General features: G+C 35.7%; 1 protein-coding gene across 2 annotated transcripts in view; it reads left to right on the top strand.

The window, feature by feature from the left end:
- RASEF (RAS and EF-hand domain containing) overlaps positions 1–23,991 on the top strand; it is a 33,921-nt gene that overhangs the window by 4,247 nt on the left and 5,683 nt on the right. The window contains exons 2-16 of one of the 2 annotated variants that reach the window (XM_018923003.3): positions 6,310–6,456; positions 7,227–7,317; positions 9,808–9,903; positions 10,979–11,056; positions 11,539–11,654; positions 12,377–12,445; positions 13,303–13,387; positions 14,836–14,927; positions 17,694–17,928; positions 18,932–19,069; positions 19,163–19,310; positions 20,228–20,309; positions 21,312–21,426; positions 22,292–22,411; positions 23,407–23,483. In XM_018923003.3, the coding sequence (XP_018778548.3) occupies positions 6,310–6,456; positions 7,227–7,317; positions 9,808–9,903; positions 10,979–11,056; positions 11,539–11,654; positions 12,377–12,445; positions 13,303–13,387; positions 14,836–14,927; positions 17,694–17,928; positions 18,932–19,069; positions 19,163–19,310; positions 20,228–20,309; positions 21,312–21,426; positions 22,292–22,411; positions 23,407–23,483 (1,689 nt within the window). Of the gene's footprint in view, positions 1–6,309; positions 6,457–7,226; positions 7,318–9,807; positions 9,904–10,978; positions 11,057–11,538; positions 11,655–12,376; positions 12,446–13,302; positions 13,388–14,835; positions 14,928–17,693; positions 17,929–18,931; positions 19,116–19,162; positions 19,311–20,227; positions 20,310–21,311; positions 21,427–22,291; positions 22,412–23,406; positions 23,484–23,991 lie in introns of both variants that reach the window. The other variant, XM_050987059.1, reaches the window with a different exon arrangement.

Consider the following 23,991-nt stretch of genomic DNA (forward strand, 5'->3'; position numbering starts at 1 on the left):
CAGTGCTGCCTGATTGTGAGATTTTATGCTTCATACAATTCCAAAGTCTCTTAATGTGATTATGATAACAGTGTGCCCCCAGTCTGTTCATCTGGAGCTGTACAGAAAATGTGGATCTGGGGGATGTGATAAAATGAGAAAAGCATGCTGTTCTTAATGTGAGCTACTTAAACTGTGAAAACAGGCAATGCTCATGGGATGTACCGCTGTACTACAGCAAAGAAGGAAGCTCTGGTGCATAAAAAACCCATCCAAAACCTGTCTCGCTCTTGCTGTCATAAATTAGGATGGATTTTTGCCAAAGTCAATAAAGAGCACAGTATTAACTTTTGTCAGCAATTTGTGTTTACTTCCATGAGATGATGAATCATGATGTCACAACTGGAGAGGTTTCCTTGGAAGTTGAAGCCTCTTCCTTGGAGAGGGGATAAAGGAAAATCCTGGGGAAAACCAAATGCTGTGTCCTTTTTTTTTCACCACCATGCTGGAGAGGGGATCTCTTCTATGGGAATGTTGGCTTGTCTTTTAATACCTATCATGAAAGGGGTTTGAGAGTTGTACTCTGCTGGAAATGTGGTGAATGCCTTTCTGTGAGCTAGAAGACTTTTTGAGCTACCTTAAGTTTTACTGTTCTTCTGATTTTTGCTTTAATCAAAACAGCATCTGTGCCAACCAACTTAAGCACTGTAGCATTCATTTTCCTGGATTATTTTCCTGGTATCATCATGTGATCATTTGCCATACTATCTTTGAGGTGTTCTCCTTTTCCACAGACTTCAGCTTTCCCTGCCTGTCCCACAGACTTTTCCACTGCTGCTCCACTGGCTCTAAATCACACCTCTAGGAGAACAGCATTCATGCTTTGGAAACATTAAAAATCTTTCCTCTGGGAATCAGACCTTGGCTGTGCTGTCTCATCTGGGATTTAGTGATTTGATCGTGTTCTTTTAATGCAGCCTGTTTCTGAAGGGGCAGATACAGAAAAAGAAAAGGTAGTATTAAAAAGCCCATAGTGCTTCAAGTTCATAAATATTTTAAATTTTACACCATGTTAAAGTTCTGTGTAATCGATTTTTCCTTCAGGCACTTAATCTAGAGAAAATGTTAGGCACTCACTCAGCTGTGACAAAGTTAGGATCCTTTCCAATCTGTGTCAGATTTGGTTGTTCTTTTCTGCTATGTGTTCTTTTCTGCTACAGTGTGATATCCAATGTGCCTGCTTTTCAGAAAAAAGTACTTGTTGATCTCTTGGGGGCACACATAAGCTGTTGCCCTCCGGCATAAGGACAGTTATCAGATGCATAATGCTTGAGCTTTGTTTTGTTCTGACCACCCAGCTCAGACCTTTCCAGCTCAGGCCAACTTATGCTTCATCTCTTCATGTCCATACCAGAACAGAACTTCTACAAGTGATCAGAGCAATTTTACCAGCTGACCTACAGTAGAAAGGGATCATAAAAATAGTGTTCTAAAACCAAGTACTGCCCTTGGGGTCAGACTGAGTGGCCTGTCTAATAGAGCATATTCTTTCTCGTGACTACACAGGTAGCACATATAAGATACTGAGCAACTCTGGAGTTGTTATTAGTTGAAAAATTCCATCATCTTTTTCTGAACTGCGTTCAGAGTGTGGATTGTGAGGAAAATGCTCACTGTACAATCAGCAGAAATACCAGAAATAATACTATGAATTGATAAGGATTAATATAGCTGTGTGGATTAGAGGTAATTATAGCACAATATAGTCTAAATATCTGATATCCCCAAAATCAGTGTTGTGGGTTTGTTTGCTGTGCGTCGTCCTTCTGCCTCCCTTCTGTTCCTCTTCTATTCAACCATGGAATTTTAAATCTTTCATATTAGAAATTGCATTATAATCAGAGCAGTTTTATTTTCTTTATGCAGTTCTTGCAGGAACTCTCTGAAACCATGTGAATACTGTAACTTTGCTTAAGTTAACTCATGTGAAGCTGTGCAAATATTGACTAATTACTCTTACTACGTACTAATTTTACAGATGATTTATGCTATAAAACCTTTGAGATGAGGTAAGGTAAAGCCAAAGTAGTCCTTGGCCACAATGCTATACTTTCTCTGGATTACTAGTGTTTGGTGTCTGCACTTTGCAGAAGCAACAGAAATAAATGCATGCATGATGAGTAGTATATCTGTAGTGCCAGATGAGTAAAGTGACAAACTTTCATGCTGTATATTAGAAAATGCTCTTTCTATGCACAAGTATTTGTGAATACCTTTAAGTTCCATACTAACACAGCTGTCTTAGTGTGGAACTTACAGGTGTGCAGCTAAACACACTGAAAAATGAATTAGGATTTCAAGGAAAACCAGTTTTAAAGAGCAAGTCCAAGCATTTGAGGTTAATTTTGCTGAAACATTTTGTCTAGCAAAAGGATATAGATTATTTAGAGTTCTAGTCAGCTTGGTGAAATACATTTGAAAAACCTTCTTTGATAATTAATTTTGAATAACTAATGAATTTGCAGAAAGAAATAGCATGTATTCAAGAAGAAGTGACAACAAACAAATTGGACAATATTCATTGCAGCTAATTTTCCCTGCTGCAGCAGTGTCACTGATATTTCACAAAGCATGTGAAAAGAGAGGAATGATTAAAAATATAAAAATGGCAATTTGCAACAAATAATCTTCAAATTCTTATTGCATGTTGAGACCATATAATTGCTGCTACCTTCATCATGGATTCATGGGTACTTGAAGTGATTAAATCACTGACAATCTTTTCAATTCATGAAAGTGTATTATCTCTTCCTGATATCATAGGTGATTATGTAATCCTGCTAATTTGGTTGCATGACTTTGATTTCTCATCTTGTTGTGTTTTCTTGTTGTGTTTGGTGGTTTTTGTGATTTTTTTTTTTGGGTTGATGTAGTGGTTGTGAGTCTACTTTTTAATTGAGAATCCTGTATTGTTGCTGTAGAAGCACTCACATAAGTATCGTTGAGAGTTTGTGATCAGCTGTGATCTTTCCAGACCTTTCCAGACTCCTGCGTGGTTGTGGTTGTATCGATATTCGATGTGGATACTTCTTAAGCCTAAGTACTGCCTCCTAAAACTGTGTTATTGAAATATTTTGAGTCCAGCTGTGTGGTAGCTGGTCATTGGGCTAAAAAGGGATATGAAATATAAAATTTTCTTTAATCACAGAGGGAGAATAAAACCTCACAGTAACTACTTTGGGTTTCTGATTACTGCATCTTAAAGCAGACTAAGCTCTGTGGCAGAGGGTCAGCATCACAGACCTACTGATTTCTAGCTTAAATTCAGGCATGTGTATTTCTAGAAAACAGAATATTCTGAGTTGGAAGAGACCAACAAGGATCATGAAGGCAAAATCTTGAGTGAATGGCTCATACAGGTATTGGACCCACAACCTGGTGTTATTATCACCATGCTCTAACTAACTGATCTCAGGTTTGTATATACTTTGAAAAGAATCACAGCATAGTTATATTTGGAAGGAGCCTTTGGAGATCTTCCAGTCCAACCTCCCTGCCAAAGCAGGGTCATCTAAGAGTAAGTTACACAGGAATCTGGCCAGGTGTGTTTTGAATGTCTCCAGAGAGGGAAATTCCACAATATCTTTCGGCAGCCTCTTCCAGTGCTCTGCCAGCCTCAATGTCAAAGAGACTTTTCTTCATATTGAGGTGAAACTTCCTCTGTTTTAGTTTAGGGCCATTGCTCCTTGTCCTGTTGATGGGCACCACTGAAAAGAATCTGGCACTATCGTCTTGGCACCCACCTTCAGGTATTTATATGTGTTAATGAGATCCCCTCTCAGTCTTCTCCAGACTAAACAGGCTCAGTTCCTGCAGTCTCTCCTAATAAGAGAGATGCTCCAGACCCCAAATTATCTTTGTGACCCTCTGCTGGACCCTCTCCAGTAGCTCCTTGTCTCTCTTGTACTGAGGAGCCCAGAACTGGACACAGCACTCCAGATGCAGCCTCACCAGGGCCGAGTGGAGGCACAACTCCCTCAGCCCTCTGGCCATGCTCTTCCTGATGCACCCCGGGGTACCCTTGGCCCTCCTGGCCACAGGGGCACTGCCAGCTTGTGGATGGCTTGTGACCCACCAGGAGTCCCAGGTCCTTCTCCACAGAGCTGCTCTGTAGGAGCAGCCCCTGGCCTGTGCTGGCGCTTGGGGCGGTGCCTGCCCAGGTGCAGGACCCGACCCCTGCCCTTGGTGAGCTCATTAAGTTTCTCTGCCCAGCTCTGCAGCCTATCAAGGTCCCACAGAATGGCAGCAGAGCCTTCAGGTGGGTCACCACTCCCCCAGTTCAGTGCCATCAGCAAACTTGCTGAGGGTACATTCTATCCCTTCATCTGGTCATTGATAAACAAGTTGAACAAGGCTGGTTCCAGTATTGATTGATCCCAGAAAATGCCACTGGCTGCAGCCCCCCAGGTGGATTCTGAAAATGTCTTTAACAGTTTTTTAAATGCAAATCATTAATTGAATAAATACACATTTGAGGAGTTCTTTAATGTTGCATTATTTATACAGAGTTTGTAGCATCTGATGATCAGATAAATCTGTTTGTTATTGCTACTGTTTGTGAACTTCAATATTACTCTCTTTATAATACATTTTGAAAAAGAAATTGTGTGCATACATTGGAAGATACTTAATTTACTAAATACAGGATTAGCCTTTGTAAAGGAAATCCTTTGCAAGACAAAAATACAGAAATTTCTTGGGTATCAGTAAATCTTTATCTCTTTGTGCTGGTTTTATGTTTTTCTATCTCAAAATGAATGTCAGCATTTCAGCTGGAAGCAAGTTTTTACAGTGTCCTGAAATTGTTAAATTGTTTAAAAGGGAATTTGAGCTATAGTAACAGTTGTGGCACTGTTTTAATAAAATAAGTTAGACCTTCAGTGGAGAAATCACATACAAGAAGCAGAGTACTGCAGCATTAATAACCAAAGCCTGTGGAATTGCTTCAAGTGAGAATAAATGAAGAGAATATACACTTGTTGAATTGCACAGTTGTTGATATCATATGTATGGCGAATGTATTAAGTAGCACTACCTCCACTGAAGACAGGAAAACTTTAGCTGTCTAACAAGGAGGATTGTTGAATCAGTTCAAGCTTTCCTTAGCAACAAGGGGCATATATTTGCGATGTTAGATATGGTGTTAGACTTGAACTTGCAAAATATCGTTTCTGGTTGTATTACTGCTTCTGATAATGTGTTTTTCGTGATTACTGGCCTGTTTTCTCCACTTTTCTAGGCTTCATCTTTTCTGTTCCTATTTTCCATTTGGTTTTTAAGTTGTTGAATATGTGTTCATGTTCTACCTTACAGTCTGTGTCACTCACATTCAGTTTTCCTTAGGACAGCTAAGCTCTGTTACAGAATATTTTCTGCTATGTTGCCTAATGTAATCCCAGAGTTGGAACCTAGCATGTAAAAAACAAAGGTTTGCATGATGCACCAGTAGCATGAACAAAAATCAGTGCTATTTATGTAGTAGACTTTGTAATAGTGGTTTGGCTCTTATGGTATTATTTTTTTTTATCTTGTAAAGGTTCTTTGCTCTGACAATTAGAACAACATGCAATCTATGTAAATTAGTCCAGATTAAATAGAAATCAGAATATGCTATTCCTGCATTGAGGCAACTTTTCACTATGAATTTGAGGAGAGCTTTTAGCAACTAAAATACCAACAGAAATGTTTTCTTTCTTCTTCTTGAGATATATCTGTAATCTTTCACATGAGAATCATATACAGAATGAACTTCTTATAATGACAAAATTATTTGAATATAGACGAGAATAATTTGTGTGAAACTGAAGAGCTGTATTCTTATTTTGCCTACAGGCCACCTCACTCTCCTTCCCCTTTTAACTTAAGATAGTTGGCATTCATACCTGTTTCCTTTTCCACCTCCTGAAATCTTAAGTTTCTTCACAGATTATGATTAACATTAGAGCAATCAAGAAACTTGATATACATTGTGGGTAATTCCGGTGGCATTCTCTTCACTACACTATGATCAGAAGTAAGAAAATTACTTCATTAGGCAGTTGTTTTTTTTTTTTTCCCAGTAGCTATATTAAAGCGGAGAAGTGGAAATAGTAAACATAATTTAAAGAATTTAGACATATTGTACTGAGTGTTGAAAGCCTGTATCTAGTTTGCTAAATTTTAAAAATAGGCAAAGAGTGGAATATCTTAACTTGTAGTAAGCTTTTCAAACCTGTATTAGAACATTGTTCTAAGTAAGTGCATTAAAATGTGCATATCTCTCTTTTTCAGGCAGGAGCAGGTCAGTGTTCTGTATCAGAACATACACATAGCAGAACCAAGATTAATCCAGCCATATGAGCATGTCATTAAGAACTTCATCCAAGAGATCAAACTTCAAAGCACAGAAATGGAAACTCTGGCTATAGCGGTAAAAAGGTATAGTGAATTGTGTTTCTAGGTCAGTTCTGCAGTTTCTTTTTATTTCTCTTCTCATGCTTTTTTTGATTAAACTACTGAGAGTTAATGCCAGAATATGCCATGCAAAGTATTTCCATAAACTGAGTTCTGAAGTTAGTTTGTGTGCATACCCTTGTGCATAAGCACATGTAGCAGCCTGCAAATTATTGCCTGTCCATACTTTTCTGGACCAAATTTTTGCAGACTCTGCTGTTAGTTAAATGCCTTAAAACATTTTGACTCCTCTTCCTTGGCTGCAGCTTTGAGTTTTATCATACGTGTCCACTGTACTTTCATTTTAGAAATCATATTTTTGCTTCATGAGCTTCAGGGACTGTATTTACCTGTTTTAACTACTTAGCACTGTCAGTCTCACGTAACTGCCCAAACCAAACATATTAGTTCAGAACAGAGATCTTGTATGCGTGGGTGGTGCAAGTTGCTTTTGAAGTCTCTTCATAGGATAGTGAGCAACACCTTTCATCTTTGTAAATTAATTTTAAAAATGCAGATGTATTTAATGCTAATCATCAGCTTGCAGCTGTTATTTAAAATCTGATTTGCCAGTATCTTCAAAATAATTTGGGATTTAGCCTAGCCACACCAGTTTCAAGGTCCAGGCCATTTTAAACTGTTTCCCTGTCTTGCTATCTGATTTGTTTCAGTTGAGGTGGGCAGATGTGTTTCACAGAGTGTTTCTTTGAAGATGGAGGGCAATTCCTAAGAGAATATTTTCTTCTTAATTTTAGAGCTCAGGACAAAGCAGCAGTTCAACTCAGTGAATTAGAGGAAGAGATGGAACTACGGATACAGGCTGCAGAGCATAAAGTTAAAAAGGAAGTGAGTATTTTATATTTACACTATTTCATAATTACTGAAGTCTCAGTGATCTTAAGCAGGATTGATATACATGGTTTTGATCCTGATGGACGAACCCTGCTGTAGGCAGGGCCTGGATGAAAAAATGCTATACATGAGATAAAAAAATGAATGATCTTAATGCTTTCCTAAAGAGGAATATCTGCTTAGGTGTAATAAACCAAGAAAAAAAGAGTCTTTCCCTTTTGTGGGAACATACTGGCCAAGAAGAGTTTCTTTCTGAGACCAATATTGGAAACAGACTGGAGAAAATTATATTTCAGCACTAAAGAATGTAGTCTAGTTCTCCTGTAAAATAATTTATGTATAATTTAAAGCTTTGATTATTTGGTTCTTTATATGATCTTTCTTTCCTCTATTCTCCTGCAACTACATTTTAGAGACTTAAGAGAGGGTAACTGTGATAGCAATGTGTGAGGACCTGAGCCCCTCAAACTTAATGGGAAATTCTGTTTTGATCTGCTCAATTTTAGCCATTGTTTCAACCCACTTGCAGTCTATATGAAAAGGAGTAAAAATCCTCTTCTCTTACCCAGGGAGAGATATATTAGAGCCACATGTGAGTGCATAATTCAGAGCAGCAAGAGCAGCTCCCTGGTTCATTTAGAATTGTTAGTACATTCATTTAAGATAAGCCAATCTTTATATGGGCATAACAGTTTGTGAAAGTGTTTTAATGAGGGCGTAAGAAATTAATTAATTAAAAGATACACTATGAGCATAATTATTGCTTGGTCGATATGCAGTATATTGAACACCTATATATATTTGCTATGGGTTCTTTCACCAGACTACTTGCAGAATCAGAAGTAACAAAGTGCTGTCTGCCAGCATGCTGATTTTAAGCAGTTCACACTAATTGATATGTGAAGGTAAATGGTGTTCTGATAGATTTACTTCAAATAGCTTTTTTTCCTATACAGGAGAAAACAGTCCTACCACACCATAAAAGCCTATTGTGTTCCTAGAAAGAAAATATAATGGCATAAAAATCTTAAAGATATCACAACTGAAAAAAAAAGGTGTGGTTTAATATGTTTAACTAGTGGTAATGCAGCTCTTAGTAGAGATAAATTTTCACTTTCAGAGGAGCTAAGTTGTTAATGTTTAAAAAACAAATACATTTTCACTGAAGAATTACTGTCCTCAAAAAGCGATAAATCATTGAAAAAAGCACCTAATACCCTTTTCCACTGCTTTGAAAAGAGGACTGGGATGTGTGTGTTTGCTTACTCTGAGAACATCTACAGTTATGTACTGGCATTATGCAGAAGTCGATCTTCTGTGTATTACCTCCATCTAGTCTGTATTCTCAATCACTGTTTGCATCTAGCCTTAGGTATGAAAGATGGTCTGTTAACTTGTTTCTCTCAAGGCTTTCTTCATTTTCACTCTCCAGTGTTCCTTGTAGCTCCTAGCTCCACATACCGCACCTACTAAAACGCCCTGAGTGTAAATGTTAAGTTATTTACTTTGTGGGAATGTACTAGCCATTAATCTTAATGCCTGTAATCCAGGCTATTGTTTGTCAGAGTGATCTCACTCATGCTGCTGGGACACCTGCTTCTGCATGAGCCTATCCTGTATTTTGTTTCTTCAAGGGAAGCAAATAGTTACCCAACAATACATATGAGTCTATGTAGTTGGCAACAGTAGGAGAATCCAACTTAAATTGATTACTTGGATTATTGTTTTAACACATGAATGCCCGTGTAACCTATGGGAAATTCTGAATTCTAAGCAAAATCTATGCCTGCCTCTTCCTTGTGAAAACTCAACCTGTCTTATTGGCTCCACTTCTCACTACTGCATTCTGACTTGTGTTGTGAAACACAAGAGTCCCTGGGGAGTGACTGAAACCCACCAGTCAATAGCATACCACATCCCTGTGAGCAGTACTTGGTGCAGTCTCTAAACACAGGCACACACCCTGCCGTGTGCCCGGTAAAAGATGGCATTGCTTCCATTTCCATCTGCTGAGACCATCCTGGTGGTGTGGGTGCTATTGAGTAGACAGCAGTGAAACCATCCCCTTTTCTCTGTTCCTGGGATGGTACCATTTATCTAAAACTAGAGATGCTGTCATATGCTTGCCTTTTACTGACATGGGCCTGTAATGTTCTAACACTGGCAAGCAAAAAAATTAAAAAGAAAAACAGAAGTAAAAAAGCAAATGACATTGAGAACATTAAGCACAGGAATCATTAATGAAAAAATGAAAAACACTGAATGGACCCATATTTTTGCTTTCATGCCACCATTTTATTTCTATGAGTGTTTTAGAAATGGGCTGCAATTACATAATCAGAACCTATGGATCTTAAGGAAGGGACAGAATGGAAAGACACATTTGTCTAAGCAAAAAGTATGTGCTTTCCAAACCAATGAATGAATTTTTTGATAAACAATTGAAAACTGTCTCAACTTCTAATGAGATTGAAAATATTACAGGAGAAGCAAAAAGCTGAAGAAGCACTAAATGAGCTGAAGCGCCAGTATGACACTGAGGTTGGGGATCTTCAGGTGACAATAAAAAAACTTAAAAAGGTGAGTTGAAGTCTGGTGAGTTTTTTAAAGCATTTTAAGAGATCTTGACCTTATGAAATGCCTCCCTCAAGATGGATAATCATAATTGTAGTTTCTAATTTAATTTGTATTAATAAATGCCTCCCTCAAGATGGATAATCATAATTGTAGATTTCTAATATAATATGTATTAGTAAGTGGCAACTGCAGATAGTTTTTAGGTTGTGTTGACATTCTGTGCTTTTGTATTCATGCTGTGTAATTTGTTGAAATACTTAGGAAAGGGAGCAGCAACGATTACTTAAATTCTGTAGCTTAACAGTTTTCTAGGTCAATTGGGTTATTAACATTACAGTTACCTAGTCTAATATTTGGTCCATTAGAAATAGTCCAATATATTGCCACTTAGTATTTGTAATTTATAAATAAAGATGGAATTGGCAACCCAGATATATTAATTTACATATAGTGCCTTTTAGTATCCAACTTGATATATAGTGCCTTTTAGAACTCAACTGCCATCTGATCTTGTAATTTGATACCTAGTAATAAAGTAAAATGAAATCTCAGATAGTAATGATTTAGGGGATATTTTGTAATTTGGGTTTAATTTTGACCTTGGTTTTTGCTGTAAGTTTTACCAGAATTACAGCAAGCAAAGTGGGCATATTTTTTGGGTTTTGTATTTAATTTCATGTAGAAGAGCATTTGTAGAAATGGAAATTTCTTACAAGAAACATCAGAGCTTCTTGTCCAAGTACTACGTAGCTGAGGTAGTAATAATTTTTCATAATTTTTTAAAGTTACTGTTTATTTCTGTTTCTATCTTGACAGCTGTCTTCTGTGTCACTAGTTATGAATATTTTATACCTAAAGAGTGCAAAATGCATATCAATTTTCTAGAAAGCCAGTGATTTTTTTAAATAATGTTGTCTGCTAGTACATTTGGAAAGACTCTTAAGTTTTAAAAACTTTAGTAACTGTAAAACCTTCTAAGGATTACTTATTGTGATTTCCATAAGTTTTTTGTTGTTTTTTTTTTTAATCAGAACAATCAAATACATTAATTGTGATTTTTTTTTTTTAATACTTCAAGCTGGAGGAGCAATCCAAGTATGTCAATCACAGGGAAGATGTAGCTGAACTAAAAAAAAGGATACCTGATATGTTGCTGGTAAGAGAATATTATTATTATTTACACATTTATTTAGTCTCAGTTTTAGTTTCTGCAATACAGATTGTTATACTTGTGGAGATTTGGGTTTTGATTTTTGTTGGTTTCCTTTTTTTTTCATTTTGTAATGGTAATCTAGAAACTAAACCTTTGAAGTCATGGGTAAGTTGAAAAAGAACCTGTTTAAATGTATACACATTCTATGTAGGACATTTAGAAATGGCTTGAGATTATGTGGTCCCATTTTTTTGTAACTGAATGGAAAAATAAAAGTTAAGAGGTTCTTGCCTGTTAATTTAATGACTTCTCTGTTGATTTAGCCTTCTTTCATTTTCTTTCCCTCTCAATGCCAAATTTTAGTGTTTCATTTTTATGTCACTTTGGTTTTTAAAAAATATGGTTTTTATTCTACGATTATAATATATGAACATTTTGTGGAGGTGACTATGACAGCTAACATCTAATATCTTCCTTTCTTGAAGGAAAACCAGAGACTTAAGAAAGATCTCTTAGAAGCGCAGACAAATATAGCTTTTCTGCAGAGTGAATTAGATACCTTGAAAAGCGAGTATGCAGATCAGTCTTTGAACACTGAGAGGTAAGTTACTTCTACATGATAATATTTTCACAAGGGAAAAAACAAGATCCTTCTCTGATGTAATTATTGTGTATGCAGCTGGCAACTGTTATTTTCTAAATTTGCCTTAAAGGGTAGGGATATGTTTGATGCAGTGTCATCAATGCTGTTGATTTTTCTTGTTAGGTTTCTGAAAGAGCTAGTTCTGGCTATGATGCAAACTCTGTCAATCTTGCAACAATATCCATTGTTTTTAGTGGGACTGTTTTAGGAATAAAACAACAGTACAGCATCAGGAATTTTTTTTCTTCATGGCTTGCACTCACATGAGGATATGTATGAATTTTAGGGAGAATAACTTTGGAGGTCTTCCATGTCTATCTTAACCATTTGTTTTTTAAAATGAATGAAAGCTACTTCTAGTTACTCTTTAAAAGGAGCATAAAGGGCCGTTTCATTGTGTGGTTATCGTCAGATAATACAAATGATATTTGAAGGGAAAAGGAGACAATCCCTATGGTTATTTTGTACAACTTTCATTTTTCATTCACAGTCCTTGTTGAGTTATAATGCAGAGATTAATGAAGTCACCAAATGATCTTACTTTGCGTAAAACTACTCTCAGCATATTTCAGCATAAATGTAAACTCTGTCAAAGGCAATTGGGGAAAATGTAAGAATATCCTGTTAAGTATAAATTCATTTAAGTTTGGTGTTTGTTTTTGTTTTTTTTTCTTCCCCAGGGATCTAGAAATTATCCGAGAGTATACTGAAGACAGAGATAATCTGGAAAGACAAATTGAAATACTTCAGTAAGTTTTTAGAAATTCAGTTTTTTATTATCAAAGTTTGTCCCACCATATTTGAGATAAGCATGCAAAAGATCAGGTTGAAATTTGGGAAAAAGTTCTGAGTGAAAATATTGAAATGGCCTAAATTGTCTCAAAAGGTGTTGTTCTCAGCTGTCATAAATGTGACTGTGTTAACTCTGCTGTGGTACTGACCAGTAACACTTCAGCTGGTTTCTTTCCATTTCGTTTCTTAGGACCACTAACTTTAATTTCTTTCTAATAAGCTGAATGTGATTTGAGTCTGTCCATGTTATCATTAAAATTATTGCCTCACTCCTTTTTCTATTGGCTTTGCTTCTCCAGTAATTTCCTGTCTTTTTGTTGTCTGGAAAGTACTAAGAGAGTGCAGTATTATACAATAGGTGCACAAGAAGGGTCACAATGAAGAGATTTTTTTATATCTGTATTTGATATCCTTATATCCTTATCCTAAAACAAATTCTTTCTTTCAAGCAGATTAATGATATTTGTCATCATAATCACCTCAGCAATATTTAAAGGGTAGTCATTTTGTACAGAAATGGCTGGACTAGTTGTTTTATTGTGTGGGGGTTTTTTGGTTTGTTTTTTTTTTTGAGACCATGCTGTACAAGTGAAAAGGACATCCTGGGCTGCCACTGAAGCCTTAAATTCACAGTGATTTTTTTCAGATAATTTGTTTGAGTATCTGGTCAAAGTGTTTCTAGTTTCATGTTACTCTTTAGTGTTTAGCTAAAGAAAAAAAAGGGCTTTTGTAGAAGTATTCAGAAAATTATTCTTTTGGAGAGTTTTTTTATGTTTTCTTGAGTTCTGCAAGTTAAACTGTGTTTCCTTGTTAGATCAGCTAATAGAAAATTACATGACAGCAACGATGGTTTAAGAAGTGCACTTGAAAACAGTTTCAGCAAGTACAACAGATCATTGGTATGTATTTATGATTTTGTTTCATTGTCATAGAAGGTGTAAGAATCAAGACAGCACATTTAAATTGGTACCTCTCTGGGTACTGAGAAAATTGAGTTTTTTTTCAGTGGACTCACTGTGGGAATACTCCTATGTCGTTTTGTTAGATTTTACTTATGTTTTGATAAATATTGGAAGTTTTGTTAGAGCATAGCTGCTTTCCAGGTGCTTTGGAAACTTACTAATTTTTCTAATACTCTGAGATATTTAATGAGGTGAATAAAGCAACAGTTTCTCTTGCACTAGAGGAGATGTATTTGTGTTGTGTATGGGAGTGTCCTACCACTGACAACACACTTTCTCAGAAAACTGCCCTTTTTTAATAGCAAGATCTTAACCTAACTCAAACCTTCTGTCCAGACAAATCATTGGGAAAATGAATAGCATGAACTACGTATAGAGAGACCTTAGTCAGACCCTTTTGGGCTCTCAGAACTGTATTGGAGTCTGTTGTAGCAAATGTCACCTGACATCCTCCAAGCCAGAGAAAGGATGGCTTGAAGGCTTGAAAGTAAGAAAAGAACTACTCTACACTGTCATTTTGCAACCCTGTGAAACCTGTTAAAACTCTTAAAACTAATGATTGGGCATCATGAGGAAATCAGATAGCTTTTATAGAAGGATGGGACCAGAATAATGGGCTCACAAAGACAATACTGGACAGGAAGGAAGAAAATAGGGGTCAGTTCACTGCCTGTTTGCAGTATTCCATACCAATGAACATGAGTGCTTTTTGTTGATACAAGCTACCAGAGCTTGTTGCTTTTTGTTGACACAAGCTGCAGATGCAACAATGGATACCATTTCCTTCTGTTATGCCTGGAAATATAAATGAGAATATTACATAGAAGACAGAAGAAGCTGTTTCCAGTGAATAAATGGATGGAGGCGCAGCAGAATGTACAGAATACTTTTATCACATGCTATTAGTCAAGACCTTTCCTTCACTATCTCTCTTAGGAGCTAGGAGATCCCCTCCTGAAACTAGCTTAGCTAGTGACAGTTCCCCTTTTTTTTCAGTAGTCAGCATGTCATGGTCTAAATATCACTTTTCAAAGCTTAGCATTTCAGAGTATTGAGGTCAGAGTCTTGAGGTAGTCAATGCAATCATCCTCCTGGAAATTCTGTTGTCTTTTGTTGTTGAACATATCTAGTATGTTCAGTATAAAGGCAGTGGTGAAGCCTAAATGCTATAGGTAATAAGCCTTCTGACCCTCAGTCATACATGAAGCATTAGGTTTAACTAAATGTAAGTAGCTAATATATGTATATAAAAAATTTAAAGAAACCTTTATTAAATACATCCAATTTGTAATTTTGATGATGCACACTTTTTTTTCTCAACAAATCTAGATATAATCCTCTGTGTTCATCAAAGTTATAATGCATTTACTATCTATCTTTTGCAGCGGTTAGCAAATACCTCACCAGGAAGTACCATTTCTAGAAGCAGTCCTAAATTTAATGGTGACCATTCTCCTTTAAATCCACGGTATGACAGGTAAGCCAAGCTTGCTTTTGTTAATTCGAGAACGGCTTGTCTTAGAAGAGCAGATTAGTGTTAAGTAACAGACAATAGTTCTGTCTGATTTAGAAGTAGTGTGTGACCATAGCATGTGGTCCAAAATACACTAAAGGCAATAGGAATCTTCTCAATTACTTCAGAAAGCTCGGGATAACCCTCTTCAGTAGAAGCCATAAACCTTTGGAGAGGTCAGACAGCCTCTTCTCTGGTTTTTGCCTCTTTGGATTCTAGTTTGAGTCTCAGCCTTTTTGTCTCCAAGAAACTATAAAACTCTTCTGAGGACCTTTGTTAGCCTTTCTCAGTACTTAAGAAATGAAAATTTTTGGTTTTATGTTCAGCTTGTGTGCCTTTTTTCCCATATAATAATTAGTACAAATGTGGGCCTGATTCTTCATCTTATCTCAGACTGACATGCAAGAGTAGTGGATGCACTTGGATATTAATGGGATAAGAGTACAGAAACACTAAGTCATCTAATTGCATGCAATCAGATAGTCAGAGGTATTTATTGTTCTACTTACTAGATACAGATCATTGATCACAACTTCCTCATCATTTCAGAGACTTGCTGAAGAGAGTGGGTACTGGAGGCAACCCTGAGTGCTGTCAGTCATATTATGCTTTCACACTTGTTTTTTTAAACAGATCCATCAGCAAAAATGTGTGTCCTTACTCAATTGATAGATTGTTTTGTCTTCTTTTTCTTTCAGTGGTATTCCAAACCATAGAGAGAACTCTAACAGAGGTCTTCCTAGTCTGACAGAAAGAAAAATATCTTGGATAGGAATTAAATTGACTTCGCTTCACACTTATCTCCGTTCATTCAGTAGTGTCCTTTTTATTCTGTGGTCTCCGTGTTTGCTGGCTGTAGAGTTTTGGTTGTCAAAAGCGCTTTCCTGTTTCTGAATGCACATAAACCCAATTCCCTAATGTTGGATCCTCAGCAAATTTTTAGAGGCATCCACTCTAAGTTGCATATTACATTCAGCAATTTTCTGAGGGAGTAACTAAAACCTCTCTGGAGGCTTTGTTATGTTGTTCTTTATGAATATTCATTAGTACATGCCACATGGTTCAATCCTTGTATTTCCACAAAAGTGAGGAAAACAAACCACTTCAGAAAGAAAGTTTATGTTGTAGGAATAAGGCTTAGTCTTAACGTGTGTGACTTCATAGTATCAAAAGACAAAAAGAGATGTGAATGTCCCAAAACCTGTTTGTTTTCAGTACTTTGTCTCCTGACATCAGATCAGCATTAAGAGGTATTGGTTTGTATACTAACATATTTTAAGCAATCTGCTCTAAAATGTATGGTTTTTTTTTTTGTCTGTAAGATTCATCTTGGTCAAATTTGCTTTAAGCATATATGAAATTCCCAGCATTGAATTCATAGTTCAGTGCAGTTGAGAATTGCCTAGTTAAGAGCTTTATTTCAGGGAATGTCTGATGAGCTTAACTTTGTTATAACATGCACTCTTCCTCAGTAATTCAGTGATTTAATATAGACAGGTAGGTGCATGAATACAAAGATCATGTATGCTTTGATATCCTACAGCAAAGATCACATGCATTCATTAGCCTGAAGGGTGTAAATTAGATGGTTCTGAATGTTACTGCATAGGATAATGATGCCACTGTCACCCCCATTTGGCCAGGTGCAGGGAAGAATTTGACTCAGTAACAGATTCATAAATTGGTGATTTTCCCCAGTGTACTCTCCTGTGTTGTGCCATCACAGGGGTGCCCCTCTGGGAGCAAGCTATTATTACAAGGATTGATGCTGACCTTGTTTGGTGTAGCAGGTCAGTTCATCACATCCATTTCCAGCAGGGCTAAGCTGCTGGAAATGGATGTGATGAACTGACCTGCTTCTCTTTTCTGCTCTGACTTGGAGACCTTTACTGCCTCACTTTTGTTGATGCCTGTCCCTGTTTTGCTGAAGGAGTATGATAATGATTGTAGCCATTGTAACCTTTTTTATAAGATTGGTTTTCTTAGGATTCACTCTATTAATCTTCCTTTTTTTGTGGTTTTATTTGCATAAATAAACCCTTTTTTTTTCTGTAACCCATACTGTCGTTGCAGCATTCATTAAAATATTTTTATATATTACAGTATCCAGAATGGAAAAAAAAAAGACTTTTAAAGGAAGTTTAAGGGAAAAGAGAGGAATTCTGTGTGAAAGTTCAGGTTTTGCATAGTCTATCAAACTGTAAGAAAATTATTCAGTGGCTTCTTCCACCATTACTGGTCTCCTGAACTTGGCTACTCCATCTTCTATATTTATAGCTGTTTCTTATTGGCATGCATGCCTCTGTGAACAAATGCATTCATTTTAATGAAATACAATATGTCAAGGTCGTTTTATGTCTTAAGAGTAGGCTAAAATTTGCTAAAACATCATATGTATTTTTTTTTCTCATGTCTTCATAGTACATCAATTTCTGAATTGTTTTTTTTGATAGGCTTTTTAAAATATATGACAGATATACTGAGGTGTGGAAAGTCATCATCAGTAACACAGTTGAAGTAATTCGATCTGAGCATCCCAAGACATATGATTGAGAAAGAAATTCTTTATAAAGGCAAGATAGGGATTGACATATGTCTTAAACTTAACATTAGCATTTCTAAGAATTGACTATTCCAGAAGAGCTCAGATTTTATTGGGAAGAGCAATTATTTATTATTGGGATTTGTAATATGGAATAATTTTTCCCCCCTCCAATATTTTTGTATTAGGTCATCTCATTCGTCTTGTGTTGATGAAGATTATGATTCTTTAGCCCTTTGTGACCCGATGCAAAGGATAAACTGTGAAGTTGACAGCTTACCTGAGAGCTGTTTTGACAGTGGTTTGTCTACTCTGAGAGATTCAAATGAGTATGATTCAGAAGTGGAATATAGGCATCAAAGGATTTTTCAGAGGTCACAGTGCATGCAAGAAGGCTTTGGTGGTGATGCTTCTGATACAGATGTAAGTGCCAGATTTACTTCTTGTCTGAGAAAAGCCTTTGATTGGAGACAAAATTAGCTTCCTGTTTTTAAAATAAAATGGATCTTTACCCACAGGCCAATTAAAAGTAAATATTTGGGTCATACATATTTAAATTAATTAGTGAACATTTTTTGTGGAATGTATAAGTAGTTCTCTTTTTGAATTTAGATTTTTTGTTACATTTTTGAGGTAATAACTTCAAAAATGAAGTTTATGTAATTTTTGAAGGTTGTTAAACTGTATGCAGAAAGGAGCTCTTCTCATGATAAAAAAGTGGGTAGAAATAAAATAGGTTTCCACTCACTTCCTCTTACTGTGCTGTAGCAGTGGAGAAAAAAGCACATATGAGATAGAATACTGTTATTTCATGCATTGACTTAAGGCTAAAATCTTGGAGAAGTAAAAAAAATCAAAGATGTTACTGTGCCTGTTTTATTGTTAGTAATGTTGAAAGAGTTTCTGAGGACTACATAGTAAAAATAATATCAAGCACAGTATAGTATGTGGGTTTTTTTTAAGTTAAACTGTTTGCTGTGCGTTCAGTAGACATTAATCTCTGTGGAGACTTTGCTATGAATAATGTTTATTACAGCTGTGCTCTACTTAATTTAGCTTGAGTATAATAGCATAGAGAGTAATGTCTTTGGGGAAATTCATAATGATTGCAAAATGAGCTTTGAAATAAATTATTGTTTATTGTGACTATGTTATAAAGCTGAAATTTTCTTTTAGAAATTAGTTTCTTCTATCGAGTACTGAAAGAATGGATGTGAAACAGTAAAAATGTTAAAAGACAAAATGTAGATTATACTAAACAGCAGAAATTAATGAGAGCAGAATTATCACAGTATTTTGATTAGATTGCACAGCTGTATCTGGTCATTTATCTCTGTTTAATCCAAACTGTTGAAACGTTTTAATCAGTCTTAGTCTTTCCAGAAAAATGTGCTTTTCTCACCAGAGAACTAACTTGTACTTTCAGGTTCCAGAGATCAGAGATGAAGAAGCATACAGTCCTGCTAACAGCCCTGCAGTTTTAGACTGGAAGCCCTCACGACCAGTTAGTCGAAGCAGCTCAATTGCTTCCACGAGGAAACACATATCTGCTCTCACCCCTCAGGTAACCAGTTCTTCAGGGGAAAAATGGAAAAGAATGATACAGAGGGGTGAGTTTTTTTATGAGTTGTAACAGAAAGATTCTTTTTATTTTCAGTCAGATGCAACTGAATGCACTCCAAAATACCCCAGTACAGAGAAGGCTTACAAGATTGTTCTTGCTGGAGATGCAGCAGTGGGAAAATCCAGTTTTCTTATGAGACTTTGCAAGAATGAATTTCAGGGCAATGCCAGTGCAACTCTGGGTATAGTTGGTGTTCTTCTTAAAATATTGAAATTAATTGCATTGTTATTTTGCAGCGAAGAGAATGGAAGGCTTGCCTTTGTGATTGCTTGCTAGGGATATGCTCACACAGTTTCTCATGCAGGCTGTGAGACCTAATTGAGTACTAAAGCTTAGTAATAACGGCTGTTTGTAGTGGAAATAAGATACTGGTCTAATTTAGTTTTTCTTTATGAAGCCTCTTTCTGCACAAAGCACCAGAGGAGGAATATCAGTGTAAGGAACTTCCAGTGTATTTATGAGCTTTTCTGCATTTTTCATTGCTTTCTTGTTTTCACAACTCTTCCTTCTTTTTCTAGTATTTCATACTGCCCTTTGATGTCTTTCCTACAATTTTTTGTTGCAATTTCTTCAAAGTGTTATTGAAGCTTTGGTTTAAGTACAGCTAGAAGGATTTCTGACTGATTTCTTCTGTATATTAGTATACTTGTCAGCTAACAAACTTAAATCTTAAGGATTCCAAAGCCTGAATTTTGTCTTCCAATCAAATCATACTTACATGTTTGTTTCATTGCCTCTTGTCACAATTTTTGTTCTAATTTATCTTTTTCTTCCTTGGTATTTTAAATCAAATTTCTTATAAAACATTTTCACTTCTTTGATAAAACTGTTTAGTGAATTAAAGCAGTGAGAGGTCTTGCTTGTTGTTCAGAATGCAATTTGTTTAAATTCTTCTGTGAAAAGGCAAATATATTCAGGGGTTTTTTGCAGTTCAGAAGTATGGGCGTGCAGTTCAGAAGTATGACTGAAATCTCATAACCTATTAAAAAAGATGAATTTTGGATAAGCTGTTTTATATAGCCCCTTCCTTTTAATTTTTTGAGGTTTTTTAAAGATTATTGATGGGTTATATTAGACTATACATATGATTCTTTTCAGGTGTGGATTTTCAAATGAAAAGACTAATTGTTGATGGAGAACCTACAGTGTTACAGCTGTGGGACACGGCTGGGCAGGAGAGGTTAGTGATCCTCTGCACTTATCTTATTTCAATTCTTTTGTTTGTCAGTGTCATTTGCATTTTTTCATCTAGCTAAAAAAACCCAGTCATTGCATGGTTCATATGTAAATAACTGTAAACAGATGCATTTTTTCTCTGTTGAGACCTCAAGACAGGGGGAATGTTTATGTGTTAGCTTTGATGATGCTTGAGTTATCAAGAGAAATGGTTGAGGTTCACCACAGGATTAATGAACTAAATTTGTGTGTCCCTCCTTGGCAGTACTAAACAATGGAGTAGATGCATATGGTTTCTTCTGTTTTTAGTCTTTATCTTTCTTTGTTTTTACATACCTGTATTTTTAAGCGGGCTTTTTCTTAGAGATTCCCTTCCCTTCCTCCCCATCTCCTGTTCTTGCCTTGAAAATCATGGAACCGATTTGCATTGTATTTAGTATATAAAAACTTCTTTCCAAAGACTGGAATTTTGCCAAAAATATTTCTGTATGTTGCTGAATTTGTATCCATGATTCTTCAAAATATTGTGTAAAGTTTCCTCAAGATTCTATGACATCTTTACTTGAGAGCGATTACTTCCTTACCAATAGCTTTTAGGGCTTGTTAAGAGGTTAATCTCATGCTGTGGAAGTCAGTTTAATATGTTCATTGACCAAGATATGTGTTGACTGTATGTAGGTAGGGATCCAATCAGTCTTCCTCTCATGTAAAAAATTTGTGTAGAATATTTTAATATCCATTGTAAATACCTAGTTACTAAACTTGGTTGAGTAGATTGCATGAAGTTCATTCCAAAGATGACTGTAATTGATCATGAAGTCTTAAAATAATTTAACTGGATTTCTATCTTTTTCAAAGGAAGTAAACTGAGCAATCAATTTAGGAAATTTTGTGTAGGTGGATCATAGAATCATAGAACCAATAGCATCTTAGCATCATAATATTAAACTGAACTATTATTTGATAATGTGGCCTTATGAAAATATTTTCTTTTTTTTTCTGAAAGATTTCGAAGTATTGCTAAATCATACTTCAGAAGAGCAGATGGTGTCTTACTGCTATATGATGTAACATGTGAAAAAAGCTTTATTAATGTGAGAGAATGGGTGGATATGATTGAGGTAAGACCCTTACATATGTTAGAACTTAGAAGCTGTGTTTCACTGCATTATTAGTGTTTTTTATTTATAAAATTATATTGGACATAAATTGTGATTATCCAGACTGGAGGCTGTTATAGAAATAAAGCTACATGGAAGTCCTAAATGTATCCTGATATACTCAGAATCCAGTCTGATACATGTTTTTGTGTTAAAGGTTGTTGTGCAATGACACTCTTCCCATTCATTTCCTTTGAAAATAAATGTGGCAGCACATTTCAGATACCTTCTTGTGGATGGCTGAATATTCCTTGGAGTCTTTGCATTGTAAACCAATATATTAGATGCTGTAAATTAGCTATAGCTTAAGTGAAATTTTCAGTATTTCTTTCTACTTGAACTTCTTGGTTTTTAATTTGAAGTTGAATTTGCATTTAGTGCAAGTGGTTTTTTTTCTTGTGCTGGGGATGCTTAATAGGAGGAAAAGGGGCAAACAAAATAGTGGTCTAATTACTGGTCTAATGCTGTGAAAGCATTTTGTTGTAGTCACAGTATAGGAGTTGGTTACTTTTCCCTTAGTAATTTTGTCATACAGCATTTAGATGCAGTAACCAATTCCATTAGATTAACTTAACACATTAAATTCCTTTTTGGGAAACAAGGCTTATAGGAATGGAAACATATCTTTGCAGGCTGATAGTTAAGCTGACTGCTTACATTTTGAGTGGTTTATAGAAAGTTCACAGCGCAGCTTTCATAATTTGTCAATTTTTTTCTACTAGTATGCAAGACTTTGTGGAAAGGAAATTGATATGACAAGATGATGCTAGCCACTTCTTTGTTTTCTGAGGGTTCTAGCAATAAGGAAATAAAATTCTCCTTACAGGATGCAACTCACGAGAACATTCCAATTATGATGGTGGGAAACAAGGCAGATCTCCGTCAAGATGTTACAGACCAAGGGCAAAAGTGTGTGCCTATAAACTATGGAGAAAAGCTGGCTATGGTAAGGTCCAAGTGTACCTCATTAGTATAAAATGGTCTTAGGAATTTTAATCTGAAAACCATGTGAGAAACTAGTAAGCAAAGGTAATTTTATGCTCATTTGTCCAAGTCAAGTAATGAGGATTCATGGATACTTTGCATTAAACTATCGTGTTTTGATGGTGTTTGCTGGGTTAAATCACATCTCAGTGTCTGCTGAGATTAAATTCATTATTGACTTTGAAAGACTTCTCAGTCTTTCTCATAAAAAGGTGGATGGGTGGGAGACTGAGTTTTTCTGCTGCCGAATAGGAGTTACCAGGTAAAATATGAGGCACAATATTGACTGATTTGTGTCTGTTCAGATTTTGTGTGGAGTATTTTCATCTTCAAGAGACTTTCTTGATTCCTCCCAGGTGGGCAGAAAGAAAAAAGGAATTCTCTGCTATAAATAGAAGTGTGAGCAAGTTTTTTTTTGCATGTATTTATATGGGTGAAAGCGATGCACAAATCTATTTTGTAGATTAATAGGAGGAGTCTTAAGGGTCTTCAGTGGCTGAGTAGCTTGCCCAAGTGATTGATTATACTGGGGCAGATACTGTGTCTGTTACTTGTGGAATGATGTTTTTTTGGTTAACCTACAATAACCAGATGCTGTAGTTGCAGTAGCTAGCAAGTTAGATTAAGTAACCTGTCCTGGGCATTTTTTTACTACTTTGCAGTCTTGTGGACAAGAAGACTGAGTTTGAGCATTAAGCTTATAATATGGCTTTTATTCAGTTTATTAATTCAGAATATACTGATTATAAACCAGAAGTAATTAAAAAACAATTACTGTTTTATTTCACAGTACTAAAGAGAATGTGTGGGACAATGAAGAGCACTCGAAGAAATCCTGTTCATTTAAATGTACTGTCATTCTTTGTGTTATTCAGGAAACAGTTTGTAATTAAATGTACCCATTTACATGGGAACCATCTCAGATCAGTTAGCTTAACATTTTATTTTTACTCACAGACTTACAATGCGCTATTCTGTGAAACAAGTGCTAAAGATGGATCTAATATTGTAGAAGCAGTTCTTCATCTTGCTCGGTAAGTAACTATGTTTTATTTTCACCTAAACACATCTGGGTATATTTTATAAAGAGCACATTGTATGTGAATGCACATACAATGTGCTCTTTAAAATTGTACCAATGCTAAAAAAAATTTGAAAAGAATACTCTTTTAAATCATTATAGGTAAATGCAAGATGGGATGTATTCTCAGTTTAATGAAGTAATATTTTTCTTGAAAATGTTACAAAGCTCTCTCAATAATTAATATTTAAACCACAACTCAGTTACAGAGCCCACAATTTGAAGACCTCTTTGCAGAATGAATTGTAGTTTTAATTACAATTAAATTTTTTTAAAATTTTTTTTTATTGTAATTAATTTTAATTACAATTAAAATTACTTTATCCACAATTGTGGATTTGTTTTCTTGATACTTTCATAATTTATTTTGAAATGTAATAATTCTATGTTTACTTTTTTTTGTTATTTTACACATATTAATATGTATTCATTTTTATTAATGACCATTCTAATTGCATATA

The sequence above is a fragment of the Serinus canaria genome, chromosome Z, assembly GCF_022539315.1.
Source record: "Serinus canaria isolate serCan28SL12 chromosome Z, serCan2020, whole genome shotgun sequence".
In the NCBI taxonomy this organism is placed as follows: Eukaryota; Metazoa; Chordata; class Aves; order Passeriformes; family Fringillidae; genus Serinus; species Serinus canaria.